The sequence below is a fragment of the Rana temporaria genome, chromosome 10 (assembly GCF_905171775.1).
Source record: "Rana temporaria chromosome 10, aRanTem1.1, whole genome shotgun sequence".
In the NCBI taxonomy this organism is placed as follows: domain Eukaryota; kingdom Metazoa; phylum Chordata; class Amphibia; order Anura; family Ranidae; genus Rana; species Rana temporaria.
In genome coordinates, this window is record NC_053498.1 from 7,754,891 (window position 1) to 7,774,450 (window position 19,560).

The 19,560-nt window shown below is 40.2% G+C and overlaps 1 protein-coding gene across 1 annotated transcript; it reads left to right on the forward strand.

Annotated features, from left to right (window-relative positions):
- Window positions 1–1,070: 1,070 nt before the first annotated feature.
- Window positions 1,071–5,989, forward strand: LOC120916247 (proline-rich transmembrane protein 1-like). Its single transcript, XM_040327117.1, has 2 exons — window positions 1,071–1,805; window positions 5,690–5,989. The coding sequence occupies exons 1-2, from the start codon at window positions 1,239–1,241 to the stop codon at window positions 5,864–5,866; spliced, it is 744 nt and encodes a 247-aa protein (XP_040183051.1). The 5' UTR covers window positions 1,071–1,238; the 3' UTR covers window positions 5,867–5,989.
- The last annotated feature ends 13,571 nt before the right edge of the window (window positions 5,990–19,560 follow it).

Genomic DNA, 19,560 nt, shown 5'->3' on the forward strand with positions numbered 1-19,560 from the left:
CCTCTGGGCCCTTTAATAATAATAAAAAAAAATAATAATATATATACAAAAATTAAAAAAATAAAACATTTATGAAAAAAAAGGGGGTTTGCCACATGAACACAAAAAGAAATAAAAAAAATATATATAAAATAAAAAAATATTTTTTTTTTTTATAAAAAAAGGGGGGTTGCCATGCGGGGCCGTGGGGACCTCTGGGCCCTTTATTAATAATAATAATAATAATAATAATAATAATAATAATATAAATATATATATATATATATATATATATATATATATATATATATATATATATATATATATATATAAATAAATAAAAAATAAAATAAATATATTTTTTTTAAAAAATAAATAAAAAAAGGGGGTTGCCATCTGGGGCCCTGTGAACCTCTGGGCCCCTGGGAACCTCCGGACCCCTAAAAAATATATATATATATCTTTTTTTTAAAAGGGGTTGCCATCCGGGCCCCTCCGGGCCCCTTACAGGTGTTCTGCCTGCACCCCCTGATGACGGCCCTGGGTAGGGAAGTGGTTACATTTCCTCTCCATGTGGTCCATTCTGCATAATTGTTCATTATTTGCACTAGGGATAAGGCCGATGTTTGCGTCAAACATACGTTCGACTCGAACATCGGGTGTTCACCCGTTTGCCGAATAGCGAACAATTTGGGGTGTTTGCGGCAAATACGAAAGCCCCGGAACACCCTCTAAAAGTCTATGGGAGAAATTAAAAGGGCTAATTTTAAAGGCTTGCGTGCAAATTATTCTCTTAAAAAGTGTTTGGGGGGCCCGGGCCCTGCCCCAGGGGACATGTATCAAATTTTGCACTAATGATATGTGGAAGGGCAGGTTAAGGAACTAGTCCTAACGCCCCCGAGGAGCAGACACGCCATCGGTGGTCTCAATGCCAACTTGTACTTCTCCAAGATGCTTGACCACCATTTTTTATTGTGCAACACAAGTTTTAAGAAGTTAAAAAAGTCAAAAAATTCCTTCCTGTTCATCAACATTTTTCACCGTGAGGAATACATCCAAAAAAAAAAAAAAGGGAAGACAAAAAAAAAAGTTACAGGTGGCCGGTTCCGCCTAGTTCTATATTTAGGGAAATTAATTGTAAAGAAAACTGGACTACTCCTAAGGAAGAAAGTCACACAGCTGGTTACAAAGCGGAGGAGAAGTAGCTGCAGAAGAGTTCCCAGCACATTCACGGAACACAGTAATATTCAAAGGGCGTCATGTACGAAGAGGATAATTCGTATGAAACTCTAGACTTGGGTCATTGGGACAACCCCACACCATGCTACGACAACCCCACACCATGCTACGACCTGGCCCTTCCGGAGATGGACACCACAGAGCGAACATTCTACCCACCTGCACTGGAATATGTCGAAGTACTTCCAGACTTGCAACCAGGAGGGATGGTCAATCCTACTCCATATCACATCAACAACCCCAGTGAAGGAACTTTCTCTATGCCTACGGTGACCCCTTCTCCAGGACGGAGGCATCCGCAAGACGTGCGCCTTCCTTTTCGCCAACACAACAATAGCCATCAAATAATTCAGAAGCCTCCTCCAATGTATAACCCAGGATACTTACCACCACAGCAGTACCCTCAGAACTTTCCAGTTCCAGGCACAATGATGGGTAATACTGTCCAACCGACGGTGGTGACCACACAAACTACCGTGAGCTCTACTCCAACACCCCCTTGCCGGGACTATTTGCCGTGGTCCATCTTTAACCTTTTATGTTGTTGTTGTTGTTTCGGGATAGTGGCGCTTTTCTTCAGCCTTCAGGTAAGAAATGTCGGGGGGGACTTGGTTGCTGTTGACTTTAACCACTTCCATACAGGGCACCACTTCCATACAGGGCACCTTCCCGCCCAAGCCAATTTTCAGCTTTCAGCACTGTCGCACTTTGAATGGCAATTGCGCGGTCATGCTACACTGTACCCAAACAAAATTGGCGTCCTTTTTTTCCCCACAAATAGAGCTTTCTTTTGGTGGTATTTGATCACCTCTGCGATTTTTTTTTTTTGCGCAACAACTAAAAAAAGACTGAAAATTTTGAAAAAAAATACGTTTTTATTTTTTTCTGTTAATTTTTTTGTAAATAAGTACGTTTTCTCTTTCAATTACGGGCACTGATATGGCGGCACTGATGGGCACCGATGAGATGGCACTGATGGACATCGATGAGGTAGTACTGACGGGCACAGATGAGGTGGCACTGATTGGCGGCGCTTGTATGCGGCACTGATGGGCACACATAGGCGGCACTGATGGGCACACATAGGCGGCACTGATGGGCACACATAGGCGGCACTGATGGGCACACATAGGCGGCACTGATGGACACTCATGGGCGGCACTGATGGGCACTCATGGGTGGCACTGGGCACTCATAGGCGGCACAGATGGGCACTCATGGGCGGCACTTATGGGTGGCACTGATGGCTTCTTATGGGTGGCACAGATGGGCACTGATAGGTGGGCACTGGGCATTGATGGGCACTGTGGGGTGGCACTGATGTACACTGTAGGGTGGCACTGATGGACAATGTGGGGTGGCACTGATGGACACTGGGGCGGCACTGATTTAGCTATGTTGCCAGTCAGTGCCCATTTGTGGGCACTGATTGGCATCTTTTTTTTTTTTAAATGCTTTTTTTTTTTTTTTTACAGACTTTTTTTTTTTTTTTCAGACTTTTTTTTTTTTATCTGCCCTACCCTGGTCCAGGGTGGGCTTCCCTGGTGGTCCATGTGGCGATCCAAGGGGGGGGCTGCGCTGATAAACAATCAGCGCGAACCCCCCCCTGTCAGGAGAGCCGCTGATCGGCTCTCCTATACTCGCGTCTGTCAGACGCGAGTGAGGAAGAGCCATCAACGGCTCTTCCTGTTTACATCGTGAACAGCCGTGATTCGACACGGCTGATCACGTGGTAAAGAGTCTCCGTGAGAGACTCTTTACCGAGATCGGTGTTGCGGGGTGTCAGACTGACACCCCGCAACAACGATCGCCGCGATGCGCGCCCCCGGGGGCGCGCAGCGGCTCAGAATCCTGAGGACGTCATATGACGTCCAGTCAGGATTCTACAACCACTTTGCCGCCGTCAATATGTCATTGGCGGGCGGCAAGTGGTTAAACGTCATTCAGGGTTTATTTTTTATTTTTTTAATTTCTTTATTAATTTTTTTTCCCCAACTTTACAAACAAATAAATACATAAAAACACATTATTTAAAAAACACACATTATACAAACATACATACACGGTCTCAATATAACCCCTTCATAAAATCTAACTAACATTTATTGTATATTAATTATTATTCTCATAGGCGTGCGCACAGGGTGTGCCAGGTGTGCCTGGGCACACCCTAATCACCCTGTGTGGTGCAGATTCCCCCGAAATATACTGCGTTAAACCTGCACTAATGCACAGAAATATACTGCATTAAACGGCACATAACACACTGAAATATACAACGTTAAACGTGCACTAACGCACAGAAATATGCTGCATTAAACGTGCAGTAACACACTGGAATATACTGCGTTAAAAATGCAGTAATGCACAGAAATATACTGCGTTAAGCGTGCAGTAACGCACAGAAATAGACCCCTGATATTTCACCAAAGCTCCCTAATGGGGCTCCTAAAATAAAGTAAATATATAATAAAAATAAAAAACTACTGACACTGCCCACTGCCCTACTGACACCATCAGTATAGTAGGATACTATGGAAAGAGGGAACTGGATGAAAAAATGCCTGGTGGGAGAGACCTATCCCCCTCAAGATAGAAAAAAAAATGGAATAAGTGTTATTTACTTTGGGGAGGTTTTCCCTCCTAAACCTATTTTCTATCTCTCTATATATATATATATATATATATATATATATATATATATATATATATATATATAAAATATCTCGAGTGCCGAAATATAAGAAGGAAGTGAGTAAAGTAGAGGGGAGACATAAAACCCTTTGGGGGGGCTTTCCCTCCCAAACCTATATATATATATATATATATATATATATATATAAAGAAAATTCTCAATAAGAGTGCCGAAATATAAGAAGGAAGGGCCAGATTCACGTAGAAGTGCGGCGGTGTAACGTAACGTTACACCGCCGCAAGTTTTCATCGCAAGTGCCTGATTCACAAAGCACTTGCAATGAAAACCTACGCCGGCGGCCTCCGGCGTAAGCCCGCGTAATTCAAAGGGGCGTGTGCCATTTAAATTAAGCGCGCTCGCCCGCGCCGGACCTACTGCGCATGCTCACTTTTGAATTTCCCGCCGTGCTTTGCGCGAAGTGACGTCATTTTTTCGAACGGCGACGTGCGTAGCGTACTTTCGTATTCCCGGACGTCTTACGCAAGAAAAAAAAAATTTGAATTTCGACGCGGGAACGACGGCCATACTTTAGCTGTGTAAAGTTAGGGCAGCTAAAACGACGACTAACTTTGCTACGGGAAACTAGACTAGCAGCGACGTAGCGAACGCCAAAAAACGTCCGTGGATCGCCGTAAGTACTAATTTGCATACCCGACGCTGGTTTACGACGCAAACTCCCCCCAGCGGCGGCCGAAGTATTGCATCCTAAGATCCGATAGTGTAATTCAATTACACCTGTCGGATCTTAGGGCAAACTATGCGTAACTGATTCTATGAATCAGTCGCATAGTTAGGAAGCCCCTAAAACAGAGATACGACGGCGTATCAGGAGATATGCCATTGTATCTCTTTTGTGAATCTGGCCCGAATGTGAGTAAAGTAGAGGGGAGACATACAGCCCTCTAAAAGATTCCTATCAAGTCAACTCTATAATGTGTTAAAGAGAAAAAAAAAAAGAAAACATTTTTAGAGGGGGGCATTTGCTCCCCTCTGGTAACATCCTAGCCAAGTGTACACTCTAAGGCCGCGTACACACGATCGGTCAAACCGATGAGAACGGTCTGATGGACCGTTTTCATCAGACCAAACCGATCGTGTGTGGGCGCCATCGGTTATTTATCCATCGGTTAAAAAAATTTAAACTTGGCGATACCTCACATGTGGGGTTTGAACGGCGTTTACCTATGTGGGCGGGACTTACATGCATGTTCGCTTCTGAGCGCAAGCTACCTGGAACAGGGGCGTAAACATCCCTTGTAATAGGAATGGTGTGTGACAGGTCCTCTTTATGGAGAGATGCGGGGTCAATAAGACCTCACATCTCTCCTCCAGGCTTGAAAGCATGAGATTGTAAAAAAAAAAAAATTCACTGATCTCATGCCGACAGTCGCGATTGCGGCTTTGTTTACTTCCGGGTACCCGGGCGTGACGTCCCAACGTCGCGCCTGGGCCTCCGATGGTCATAGAGATGACGTATCTCTATGCCTCCCATCCGGCGCCGGCCGTTTCGTTCTCCGGGCCCCCGATGGTTCCTGGAGAGCCCGGAGAAGCACCGGATGGCGGCAGAACTGCCGCTATGATCATTCTTATGGTGCACAGGATCGCCGGCAGAAGACGGTGATATCTGAATGATGCCTGTAGCTGCACCAATCATTCAGATATCACCGCACAAAGTCGAGGACGTCATATGACGTCCTCGGTTGCCAAGTGGTTAAATGTATCAAAATGTTTATAACATTGCGGCTCAGCATTTTAAGATCTCATTCTGTTTTACAGACACAATCCGCTAAGAAGAACCGGGACTTGGAATCAGCGCAGAGGAAATCCCGCGTCGCTCTCGGCTTCAACTTGGCCGCCATGTTGCTGGGAATTTCATTGATTATTATCGTGCCGTCCGTGTACTACTCCTTGTACCGCTCCTCCTACTACTACCCTTCCTATTACTATGGCTAACTGCGCACAGATCTACACCAGGGGGACGAGCTCCATTGGGGGAACTCCAAGTGTAATTTATACATTTTTTAAAGTTCTCTGGCCCAGATTCTCAAAAGAGATACGACGGCGTATCTCCAGATACGCCGTCGTATCTCTGAGTCACGCCGTCGTATCTCTGAGTCACGCCGTCGTATCTATGCTCCTGATTCTTAGAATCAGTTACGCATAGATATCTATTCGATCCAACAGGCGTAAGTCTCTTACGCCGTCGGATCTAAACTGCATTTTTTTGACCGCTAGGTGGCGCTTCCGTCGAATTCCGCGTAGAGTATGCAAATTAGCTAGATACGCGAATTCCCGAACGTACGCGCGGCCGACGCAGTAAAGTTACAACGTTTACGTTAGGCTTTTCCCGGCGTATAGTTGCCCCTGCTATATGGTGGCAAAAGTGCAGCGTAACAATGTTAAGTATGGCCGTCGTTCCCGCGTCGAAATTAGAAAATTTCGCGTCTTTTGCGTAACTCGTCCGTAAATGGGGCTGGACGTAATTTACGTCCACGTCAAAACCAATACGTCCTTGCGGCGTATTAGGAGCAATGCACACTGGGAGATTTCCACGGACGGCGCATGCGCCGTTCGTGAAAAACGTCAATCACGTCGGGTCACAGTATATTTACATAAAACACGCCCCCCTGATCCAAATTTGAATTAGGCGGGCTTGCGCCGGCCGATTTACGCTACGCCGTCGCAACTTACGGAGCAAGTGCTTTGAGAATACAGCACTTGCCCGTCTAAGTTGCAGCGGCGTAACGTAAATTGGATACGTTACGCCGCCGCAGAGATGCGCCGATCTACGTGAATCTGGGCCTCTATGTCAATGTCTTACTTCCTGACTTCCGACTAGAGGGTTTTCCTTTTGTAGTTTTGGGTGGGATAGGCAAAGAGGTGACCACCTCGGAAGTAACCCAATCTGCAATAAATACCTGCCAGGGGCTCTCAATCTTCCAAAAAAAAAATTCTTTAAAAATGTTTTGCAAATAAATATGTGAAAAGTGTGTGTGTGTGTGTGGGGGAGGGGGGGAATTTGTATGTAGCCCCCTTTACTCCGAAACCCCTAACTAAAATCTAGTGGAACCAATTGCCTTCAGAAGTCACCTAATTAGTAAATAGAGTCCACTTGTGTGTAATTTAATCTCAGTATAAGTACAGCTGTTCTGTGAAGCCTTCAGAGGTTTGTTAGAGACCCTTAGTGAACAAACCGCAACATGAAGGTCCAAGGAACACACCAGACAGGTCAGGGATAAAGTTGTGGAGAAGTATAAAGCAGGGTTAGGTTATAAAAAAAAATCTCCCAAGCTTTGAACATCTCACGGAGCTTCTGTTCAATCCATCATCGGAAAATGGAAAGAGTATGGCACAACTGCAAACCTACCAAGACATGGCCGTCCACCTAAACTGACCGGGCCGGGCAAGGAGAGCATTCATCAGAGAAGCAGCCAAGAGGCCCGTGGTAACTCTGGAGGAGCTGCCGAGATCCACAGCTCAGGGGGGAGAATCTGTCCACAGGACAACTATTAGTGGTCTCTCCACAAATCTGCCCTTTATGGAAGAGTGACGAGAAGAAAGACATTGGTGAAAGAAAAACATAAGAAATCCTGTTTGCAGTTTGTGAGAAGCCATGTGGGGGAGGGGACACAGCAAACGTGGAAGAAGGTGCTCTGGTCACATGACACCGAAATTGATCTTTTTGGCCTAAAAGCAAAACGCTAAGGCCCAGATCCACAAAGAACTTACGCCGGCGTATCTATTGATACGCCGCGTAAGTTCTAGGATGCCCCGGCGTATCTTTGTTTTGTATCCACAAAACAAGATACGACTGAATGGGGGCTAGATCTGACTGGCGTACGTCTTAGTACGCCAACGGATCTTAGGTGCATATTTCCGCTGGCCGCTAGGTGGCACGTCCGTTGATTTCAGCGTAGAGTATGCAAATTAGCTAGATACGGCAATCCTCAAACGTACGTCCGCCCGGCGCATTTTTTTACGTTGTTTACGTAAGGCTTTTTTCGGCGTAACGTTACCCCTGGGTCTATGAGGCGTACGCAATGTTAAGTATGGATGTCGGGACAGCGTTGAAAATTTCCGTCGTTTACGTTGTTTGCGTAAAACGTTCGCGAATAGAGCTTTGCGTAAATTCCGTTCACGTCGAAAGCATTGACTATTTGCGACGTGATTTCGAGCATGCACACTGGGATACCCCCACAGACGGCGCATGCGCCGTTAAAAAAACCCGTAATTTACGTGGGGTCAAGTAGAATTAACATAAAACACGCCCACATCTTATCCATTTGAATTGCGCGCCCTTATGCCGACACAGTTACACTACGCCGCCGTAACTTACGGCGCAAATTCTTTCAGGATACGGAAACGACGCTCTAAGTTACGGCGGCGTAGTGTATCTTAGATACACTACGCCTGCCTAAAGATAGGCAGATCTTTTTGGATCTGGCCCTATGTGTGGGGTAAACTAACACTGCACATCACCCTGAACACACCATCCCCACTGTGAAACATGGTGGTGGCAGCTTCATGCTGGGGAGGGATGCTTTTCTTCAGCAGCTACAGGGAAGCTGGTCAGAGAATCTGTGGCAAGACTTGAGAATTGCTGATCACAGACGCTCTCCATCCAATCAGACAGAGCTTGAGATATTTTACAAAGAAGAAGAATGGGCAGAAATGTCCCTCTCTAGATGTGCAAAGCTGGTAGAGACACCCCCAAAAAGACTTGCAGCTGTAATTGCAGTGAAAGGAGGTTCTACAAAGTATTGACTCCGGGGGGCGCCATACAAATGTACCCCCCCCACACTTTTCACAGATTTATTTGTAAAAAGAAAAAAAATGGTCCATCACATAAAATCCCAATAAAATGGGCCAGATCCACAGACGAAGTACGCCGGCGTATCTACTGATACGCCGGCGTACTTTCAAATTTCCTGCGTCGTATCTTTAGTTTGAATCCTCAAACCAAGATACGACGGCATCTGGGTAAGATCCGACAGGCGTACGCCTTCGGATCTAAGATGCAATACTTCGACGCCCACTGGGTGGAGTTCGCGTCGTTTTCCGCGTCGGGTATGCAAATTTGCGATTTACGACGATCCACGATCGTACGCGCGGCCGTCGCATTTTCTAACATCGTCTGTAGTCGGCTTTTTCCGGCGTATAGTTAAAGCTGGTATTTTGCGGCGTATAGATAGACTTGCCATGTTAAGTATGGCCGTCGTTCCCACGTCGAAATTTTAAGTTTTTTTTTTGCGTCAGTCGTCCGTGAATAGGGATGGACGTAACTCACGTCTAAGTTAAAAAAAAATGATGTCCTAGCGACGTCATTTAGCACAATGCACGGCGGGAAATTTCGGGACGACGCATGCGCAGTTCATTCGGCACGGGGACGCGCTTCATTTAAATGAAACCCGCCCCCAACCCGCCCAATTTGAAATCCGCCGCCAGAAATACACTACGCCGCCGTAACTTACGGCGCGAACTCGCTGAGGATTCGAATATTCGCCAGGTAAGGTACGGCGGCGTAGTGTATCTCTGATACCCTGCGCCGATCGAAATGTATGTGGATCTGGCCCGATACATTTATGTTTTTTGGATGTAACATGACAACATGTGGAAAACTTCAAGGGGTATGAATACTTTTTCAAGTCACTGTATATATAAGTTAAAATGTAACCATTTTTAAATTTATGTTCAATAAAAAATATTTATTAAAACCATAACTCTCAAAAACTTTGTGTCCTCCCTGTGGTCACCTATTCAGCGGCCCTCGCCATCGGGCTCCAGTTTTTGCTATAAACATTGCCATTATTTAATTCAGAATTTTTTTATGATCCATCAGGTATGTAATTCAATTTTAGAAAGAGCCAGCATGTTACTAGATGTGTAGCACAAGTGTAAAAAATGCAGACTATTTTTATGAGACGGCTACAGCGTGGATCTGCTTTGCCGGGAGGCTCTCAATAGACATCCTCCCCTCCTTCGCACGCTCCCCGCGGCACCTTACCACGTGATCAGCTGTCAGCCAATGACAGCTGATCACGTGATGTAAGCAAAAGCTTTTTTTTATATATATCCCCAGGACTCTGCATTCACTATATCTGGTCTCCCCAGGACTCTGCATTCACTATATCTGATCTCCCCAAGAACCTGCATTCACTAAATCTGGTCTCCCCAGGAGCCTGAATCACTATATCTGGTCTCCCCAGTAGGGTTGAGCGAACCCGAACTGTAAAGTTCGGGTTCGGTACGGACTTTGGGTTTTTCCCGAACCCGGACCCGAACCCGAATAATTGAAAAAAGTTCGGGTCCGGGATCGGAGTTCGGGAAAAAAAAATGTGCGGAGGTCCCCGCAAATTCAATAACCAGACCCTTTAGGTCTGGTATGGATATTAAGGGGAACCCCGCCGTCAATTAAAAAAAAAATGACGTGCGGTTCCCCCCAAATATCCATAACCAGACCCATTATCCGAGCACGTTGACCTGGCCGGCCGCAGAAAAGAGGGGGGGACAGAGTGCGCCCCCCCCCTCTCCTGAACCGCACCAGGCCACATGCCCTCAACATGGGGAGGATGTCCCCATGTTGATGGGGACAAGGGTCTCATCCCCACAACCCTTGCCCGGTGGTTGTGGGGGTCTGCGGGCGGGAGGTTTATCAGAATCTGGAAGACCCCTTTAACAAAGGGGACCCCCAGATCCTGACCCCCCCCCGTGTGAAATGGTAATGGGGTACATTGTACCTCTACCATTTCACGAAGGTAGAATTTCCTGCCTAAGTGCCCGATCCACAAAGTACTTACCTGGAAATTTGCAGCGGTGTAACTTAAATCCATCCGGCGCAAGGCGGGCCCAATCGAATGGGGCGAGTCCCATTTAAATTAGGCACGCTCCCGCGCCGGACGTACTGCGCATGCTCCGTCGGGTAAATTACCCAAAGTGCATTGCGCTAACTGACGTCGCACCGACGTCATTTGCTTAGACGTTAACGTAAATGGCGTCCATTTACGTTAATACGCTGAATTTGTAAATACGTTGTGACCCGACGTAAACTACGTTTTTTTTGAACGGCGCATGCGCCGTCCGTGGGGGTATCCCAGTGCGCATGCTCGAAATTAAACCGGAACAAGCCAATGCTTACGACGGTGCTGTCATTCTACGCAAATCCCTATTCGCGAACGACTTACGCAAACGACGTAAAAAATTCAAAATTCGACGCGGGAACGACGGCCATACTTAACATTGAGTACGCCTCATAATAGCAGCTTTAACGATACGCCGGAAAAAGCCGAACGCAAACTAAGTAAAAAAATGCGCCGGCCGGACGGACGTTCGTGGATCGCCGTAACTAGCTAATTTGCTTACTTGACTCTGAATTTGACGGAGACGCCACCTAGCGGCCGGCGGAAAAATGCACTTAAGATCCGACGGCGTACTAAGACGTACGCCTGTCGGATCGATCCCAGATGCAGTCGTATCTTTGTTTTGCGGATACAAAACAAAGATACGACGCGGGAACTTTAAAATTACGCGGCGTATCAATAGATACGCCGGCGTAATTCTTTTGTGGATCTGCCCCAGTATTGTTATAATATCTTTATAACCTGTTTGGTCACAATTGATACTTTATTATTTGCATAAATTCTACACAAAGCCTTGAAGTGGGTGGCTCTGCCGAGCTTTCAGATGTCAACTCCTAAGGTCAAAGTGGAAAGTCCCCGCTGGTAACCCAACAACACGGGTCATTAGAGGACTGCAGGTGACTAGTTATGTCCCGAAAACAAAAAAATGTACTGAAAATATTTATTTTTTTCCTGGTTTCTTAGCTTAGGTATTTGAAGAAATAGCTGTTTGTTTCACGATGTCCTGTGCGGACTGATTCTAAATGGGGGGGGGGGGGGGGAGTCTGGTTCATTATAATCACCTGGTTCTACTAAGTACATCTGCATCCCTTTAGAAGTATTTAAAGAAAGGGGGAAATATATCACCATAAATGAAATGCTCCCCATTGCAGGGTGTGCCTAAACGGATATCTTAGTGGGGACTTCTGGGCAAAGCAGGGAGTCATTCACACACTGGAAATTCAATTTTTGGACAAATTCTGCACATCGAATGTACAAAAACTTTATTGTTATAATATCTTTATAACCTGTTCTACACAACACATTGGAGTGGTTGGCTCTGCCGGGCTTTCAGATGTCAATTCCTGAGGTCAAAGTCGTTCGCTTCAAAGTGGAAAGTCCCTGCTGGTAACCCAACACCGGTCATTAGAGGACTGTAGGTGACTATCCCGGAAACAAAAAAATTTACTGAAAATATTTTTTTTTTCCTGTTTTTTTTAGCTTAGGTATTTAAAAGCAAAATGTAAGAAACAATTAAAAGATAGATAGATAGATAATTATACACATATATATATATATATATATATATATATATATATATATATATATATATATATATATATATATATATATATATATATATATATATATAAAAGATAAATAAAGACAGATCACTAAGGATATTACATTGAAAGCATATCTCAAAAAAATAAAATAAACAAAGATACTTTTAGAAAACAAATAAATAAAGACAGATATCTAAGGACGTGTTACGCAAACAACGTTAAATTTTAAATTTCGTCGCGGGAACGACGGCCATACTTTATACAGCAATACGATTGCTGTGTAAAGTTAAGGCACCAAAAAAAACGACTAACTTTGCGACGGGTAACTAGACTAGCGGCGACGTAGCGAACGCGAAAAACCGTTGTGGATCGCCGTAACTCCTAATTTGCATACCCGACGCTGGTTTACGACGCAAACTCCCCCCAGCGGCGGCCGCGGTATTGCATCTTAAGATCCGACGGTGTAAAACAATTACACCTGTCGGATTTTATGGCTATCTATGCGTAACTGATTCTATGAATCAGTCGCATAGATAGAAACAGAGATACGACGGCGTATCAGGAGATACGCTGTCGTATCTGCTCTGTGAATCTGGCCCACAATGTCTGGTTCTAAATGGGGGGGAGACTGGTTCATTATAATCACCTCGTGCACTCTCAGTGTTCTACTAAGAAAATCTGCATCCCCTGAAGCCTCGTACACACGTCCGAGGAACTGGACGGGCGAAACACATCGTTTTGCTCGTCGAGTTCCTTGTGAAGCCGCCGAGGATCTCGGCGAGCCGAATTTTCCCATTCCCGTCGAGGAAAAAGAAGACATGCTTTCTTTTTGGCCCGACGAGATCCTCGTCGAAAAGTGTACACACGACCGGTTTCCTCGGCCTCGTGTGTACGAGGCCTCAGTATTTAACCCAGGGGGAAATATCTCACCGTAAATGAAACACCCATTGCAGGGTGTGCCTAAATGTATATCTTATTGCAGACTTCTGGGCAAAGCAGAGAGACATTCACACACTGGAAATTACATTTTTGGACAAATTCTGCACACCTGGAATGTACAAAAACGCAATTGTTATAATATCTTTATAACCTGTTTGGTCACAAATTCACAATTGATACTTTATTATTTGCATAAATTCTACACAACGCCTTGGATTGGTTGGCTCTGCCGGGCTTTCAGAGGTCAACTCCTGCAGGTGACTATCCAGGAAACAAAAAAAATACTGAAAATATTTGGGTTTTTCCTTTCTTAGCTTAGGTATTTGAGTGCAGAATGTAAGAAACAATTAGATAGATAATTATAGAAAAAAAAATCAAGATAAATAAAGATAGATAACTAAGGGTATTACATTGAAAGCATAGTTCAAACAAAATTAAACAAAAACATTTTGTTGAAAAAAAAAATAAAGATAAATAAATAAAGAATATTACAATAAAAGCATAGTTTAAAAAAATTAAACAAAACGTTTTTTTAGAAAAAAAAAATAAGATAAATAAAGATAGATAAGGATATTACAATAAAAGCATAGTTTAAAAAAAAAATAATAAATAAAGATAGATATTAAGGATATGACATTGAAAGCATATCTGAACAAAAATTAAACACAACATTTTTTAGAAATAAAAAAAATGAAAGATAAATAAAGATAGATAACTAAAGATATTACATTGAAAGCATATCTCAACAAAAATTAGACAAAAACATTTTTAGAAAAAAAAAATGAAAGATACATAAAGATAGATAACTAAGGATATTACAATAAAAGCATAGTTTAAAAAAAAATGAAAGATAAATAAAGATAGATATTAAGGATATGACATTGAAAGCATATCAAAAATTAAACACAACATTTTTTAGAAATAAAAAAAATGAAAGATAAATAAAGATAGATAACTAAGGATATTACATTGAAAGCATATCTAAACAAAAATTAGACAAAAGCATTTTTAGAAAAAAAAATTAAGTTAAATAAAGATAGATAACAAAGGATATTACATTGAAAGCATAGTTTAATAAAAAAAATAAACAAAAACATTTTTAGAAAAAAATAAAATAAAGATAGATAACTAAGGATATGACATTAAAAGTATATCTTAACAAAAATTAAACAAAACTATTTTTAGAAAAAAAAAGTAAAAATAAATAAAGATAGATAACTAAGGATGTTACAATAAAAGCATAGTTTAAAAACATAATTAAACAAAAAGATTTTTAGAAAAATATAAATAAAGATAGATAACTAAGGATATTACATTGAAAGCATACGTTAACAAAAAATAAACAAACATTGTTTTACCATATGAAAATATGTTTTAAGAAATATTTGAAAACAATTCAGATTTTTTTAACTATAGTAATATTGAAAAGAAATTGTAAATGCTGGCTTCAAAGTGGAAAGTCCCCGCTGGTAACCCAACACCGGTCATTAGAGGACTGCAGGTGACTATCCAGGAAACAACACAAATTATTGAAAATATTTTGTTTTTTTCCTGGTATTTTAGCTTTGGTATTTGAATGCAGAATGTAAGAAATAACTAAAAGATATATATATATATATATATATATATATATATATATATATATATATATATATATATATATATATATATATATAGATATATATAGATATAGATAGATAGATAGATAGATAGATAGATAGATAGATAATTATAGAAAAAAATAATAATAAAGATATATAACTAAGGCTATTACATTGAAAGCATAGTTTAAAAAAGGATTAAACAAAAACATTTTTAGAAAAAATTAAAATAAAAGATAGATAACTAAGGATATTACATTGAAAGCATATCTGAACAAAAATCAAACAAAAACATTTTTAGAAAAAAAAAATGAAAGATAAATAAAGATAGATAACTAAGGATATTACATTGAAAGCATATCTGAACAAAAATTAAACAAAAACATTTTTAGAAAAAAAAATGGAAGATAAATAAAGACAGATAACTAAGGATATTACATTGAAAGCATACTTAAAAAAAATAAAAATAAACAAACATTGTTTTACCAATCTAGTTTACCTATGAAAATATGTTTAAGAAATATTTGAAAACAATTCTGATTTTTTTTTTTAACTATAGTAATATTGCAAAAAATAAATAAAAAAAATCACTAAATTAATGTGTAAATTATTTACATTAGCTGTATAACTTCACTTTAAATGTATTTGTAATTATTAATATTATTATTATTATTATTATTATTATTAATAATACAAATAATAATAATAATAATACTGTGACCGTTGCATTCTCATATTTCTAAATATCCCCTTTCTTTCTAGGGGATATTTCTAGTTCTTCCTCCACAACACTTCCATTTACTCGTTTGAAACATCCATCTTTCCCCTCATTTATATCCTCTATTGTATATGCAGTTGATACATCCCTACTATGACGATGCACCAAGTTACTGTATAAGGAATTCTGAGAAACTGTCAGATACTTTAATTTTATAGTACCTTAAAAGATGTATGAATAAAGAAATATTTGAACTAATAATACTAATGTTATTTAGATATTATAATTTATATATATATATATATATATATATATATATATATATATATATATATATATATATATATATATATATATATATATATATATATATATATATATATATATATACACACACAATAATCGTGTAAAAGCCACATCATTATTAATCAATAATGAAATTGCAACACAATCAGGGAGAATGATTTGTATATTTACTAAACATAGTACAAGGAAGTAAACAAGGGACTTTCTCGCAGGGAATGGTTCAGGCCGTGACCCAAAACATTTAGAATACCAATGCTATATAATTACATTGTATAATGAGTCCATCACACCCTGGGAAAAAATCTTCTTCCTCCTTCTGTCATAGTTATGTAAATCATTTCAACTTTCTAGTGAAGCAATTTTCTTTAAATATAGACATTGGCCGCAGCTGATGCCATTGGCGACTCCCACCTAGTGATGTTAATAGAGAGGTGCATAGGTAGAGGGGGAGGGGAATAAAATATTTACAAAAATGTGAGGGCTGTGTACTCACTTTTGTGAGATATTGTATTATATATATATATATATATATATATATATATATATTTATATATATATATATATATATATATATATATATATATATATATATATATATATATATATATATAATTTACAAGACAAATAATAGAGAATATTATGCATATGCATATTAAAAAATATATTTTAGCTTTTTCAGGAGACAAAAAATACTAAAGTAAAAAGAATAAAGCAAATAAGGAACCACTCATATATATAATTTATAAGAAAAATAATAGAGAATATTATGCATATATATTATTAAAAACATTTTTTTTTAGCTTTTTTAGGAGACAACAAATATTAAAGTAAAAAGAATAAAGAAAATAAGGCTATTTTTTCTGCACCTTAAAAAAAAAAAAAAGAACACCCTGCACCTTTTGTGAAGTACAAAACACGTTTAAAGCGGGGGTTCACCCTATAATTTTTTTTTTCTTCTACCATAAAATCAGGCATTGTAGCGCGAGCTACAGTATGCCTGTCCCGATTTTTTTATCCCCGTACTCACCGTGTACTCGTACATCGAAGATACTGACTCCCCTCTGGGAATGGGCGTGCCTATGGAGACGGAGGATGATTGACGGCCGGCTCTGGCGCGTCACGCTTCTCCGGAAATAGCCGAAATAGGCTTGGCTCTTCACGACGCCTGCGCATAGCCTGTGCGCAGGCGCCGTGAAGAGCCGAGACCTACTCCGGCTGTCTTCGGGGAGAGTGACGTGCCAGGGCCGGCCGTCAATCATCCTCCCTCTCCATAGGCACGCCCATTCCCCGCGGGAGCCGAAATCTATAATGTACGAGTACACGGTGAGTACGGGGGTAAAAAAATCGGGACAGGCATACTGTAGCTCGCGCTACAATGCCTGTCTCGATGGTAAAATCGTGTCACTGAGGGTGAACCACCGCTTTAACTACTTATTTAGAGCAAAGAAAATTTGGAAAAAATCATGACAATTTATTCCTTGAAAAAAACAAGCTACATTTGTTATTCATGAGGTGTAAAAATGTTTAATTATTTACAAAAATGTGGGGGCTGTGCTCACTTTTGTGAGATATTGTATTATATATATATATATATATATATATATATATAATATACAAGACAAATAATAGAGAATATTATGCATATATATTATTATAAAAAAAATATTTTAGCTTTTTCAGGATACAAAAAATACTAAAGTAAAAAGAATAAAGCAAATAAGGAAACACTCATATATATAATGTATAAGAAAAATAATAGAGAATATTATGCATATATATTATCATTTTTTTTTTTTTTAAATAAGGTTAACATCAGTCCGTCGGCATGTAGATGTCCTGTGAAGGGAACTATCACACCTCCCAGTGGATGGTTGTAGAGTCCCAGGTTGATAGAGGGAAGTGATAGAGGGAAATGTAACAGCCCTTGCGTGTGGCAGATAGTAAGATCCCGCCGGCATGCAGATATGAAGGCACAGCAAAGGAGCCCTTCAGATGGACACGGCAACCCCCGCCGGTGCCCGTGACGTTACCGGATATCCGACGGAACTCCCTGGAGGCCCGGAAGCCGGTGGAGAGGTGAGTACCAATCAAAAGAATTTTGATCGATCAAAAAAAATTAAAGATTAATCGATGAATTAATAGTTAATTTCCACAGCCCTAATATTTATTATTATAAAAAAAAAAAAAGAATAAATAAAAAAAAAAGAATAAAGCAAATAAGGAAACACTCACATATATATAATTTACAAGAAAAATAATAGAGAATATTATGCATATATATTATTCTAAAAAAAAAAATACTTTTAGCTTTTTCAGGAGACAAAAAATATTACAATAAAAAGAATAAAGCAAATAAGGAAACACTCATATATATATATAATTTACAATAAAAATAATAGAGAATATTATGCATATATATTATTCTAAAAAAAAACATTACTTTTAGGTTTTTCAGGAGACAACAAATATTACAATAAAAAGACTAAAGCAAATAAGGAAACACACAAAGCAATTTTTTCTGCACCTTAAAAAAAAAAAAAAAAAAGAATAACCTTCACTCAAGTGTAAATTTTTTTAATTATTCAAGGCAAACATAAACATAAATAAAAGTAAAAAGAGTAAAGAAAATAAGGAAAAAATCAAGACAGTTTAATAATCCACACCTTAAATAAAAAGTAATGTGTGCCCACTACTCAAGTTGGTAAAGAACGCCCCCCCCCCCAAAAAATAAATAAATAAATAAATAAATAAATAAAACAAATAATAAAAGAAGTCAAGGCAATTTAATCAGAACCATAAAAAATAATAATAATAACTTGCTATTAGACAGGAAAAAAAATATATGTTCATCCATAAGAAAAGTTTATAAGTTGTCAGTCGGATGGTTTGGCGATGGAATCGGACACTCCTCAGCCTGAAGACACTCCTGCTCTTTGGTGTGTTCGGTTTCTCTGACACCAACATACATTGTCACATGTTAATAAATTATTCTCTGCTTTTGTTCCGTGTCAGTTTCAGAAATGTGACCATTTGTTGCCATTGTGTATTTCCAGTCTGTGTGCTGTATCCTGGTGTACGGTACAGGGGCCTGTTTTTTTTTTTTTTTTTGTGTAAATAGATATTAATGGAGCAAAGTGCAATGCAAACTATAATGAGAATTTAATGAATTCAGCAATAGAGTCCAATTTGGTTTTCCCGTAAAACTCTTGCTGGTCTCAGGACACTTTTGCCATCATAAATATGTAATTGTACTACACTCAGATTGCGCCCCCTCCTGTCCCTTTATCTCTAGCTGGTAAGTGTGCTGGGAAATGTATTTTTTGTTTGGAATGTGCAAAGCCCATTTATGTGCACCTTACCGCGAAGGCCAGTTATAGGTTGGGGCGGTTGCCATTTTTTTGTGTAGCTTGCTCGCTGGATTTGGCGCGGGGGGATTACATTGGATGCCTTCCGCTGCCATTAAGCTCTTACTGGGCTTCTAGTGTGTCCCTGTGCCTTTAACCACTTCAGCCCCCAGGAAGAATTTACCTCCAGGCCATTTTTTGCGATTCATCATTGCGCCGCTTTAACCACTTAACCCCCTGGACCATATTGCTGGTCAAAGACCAGAGCACTTTTTGCGATTCGGGCACTGCATCGCTTTAACTGACAATTGCGCGTCGCTCTCAGCTTCAACTTGGCC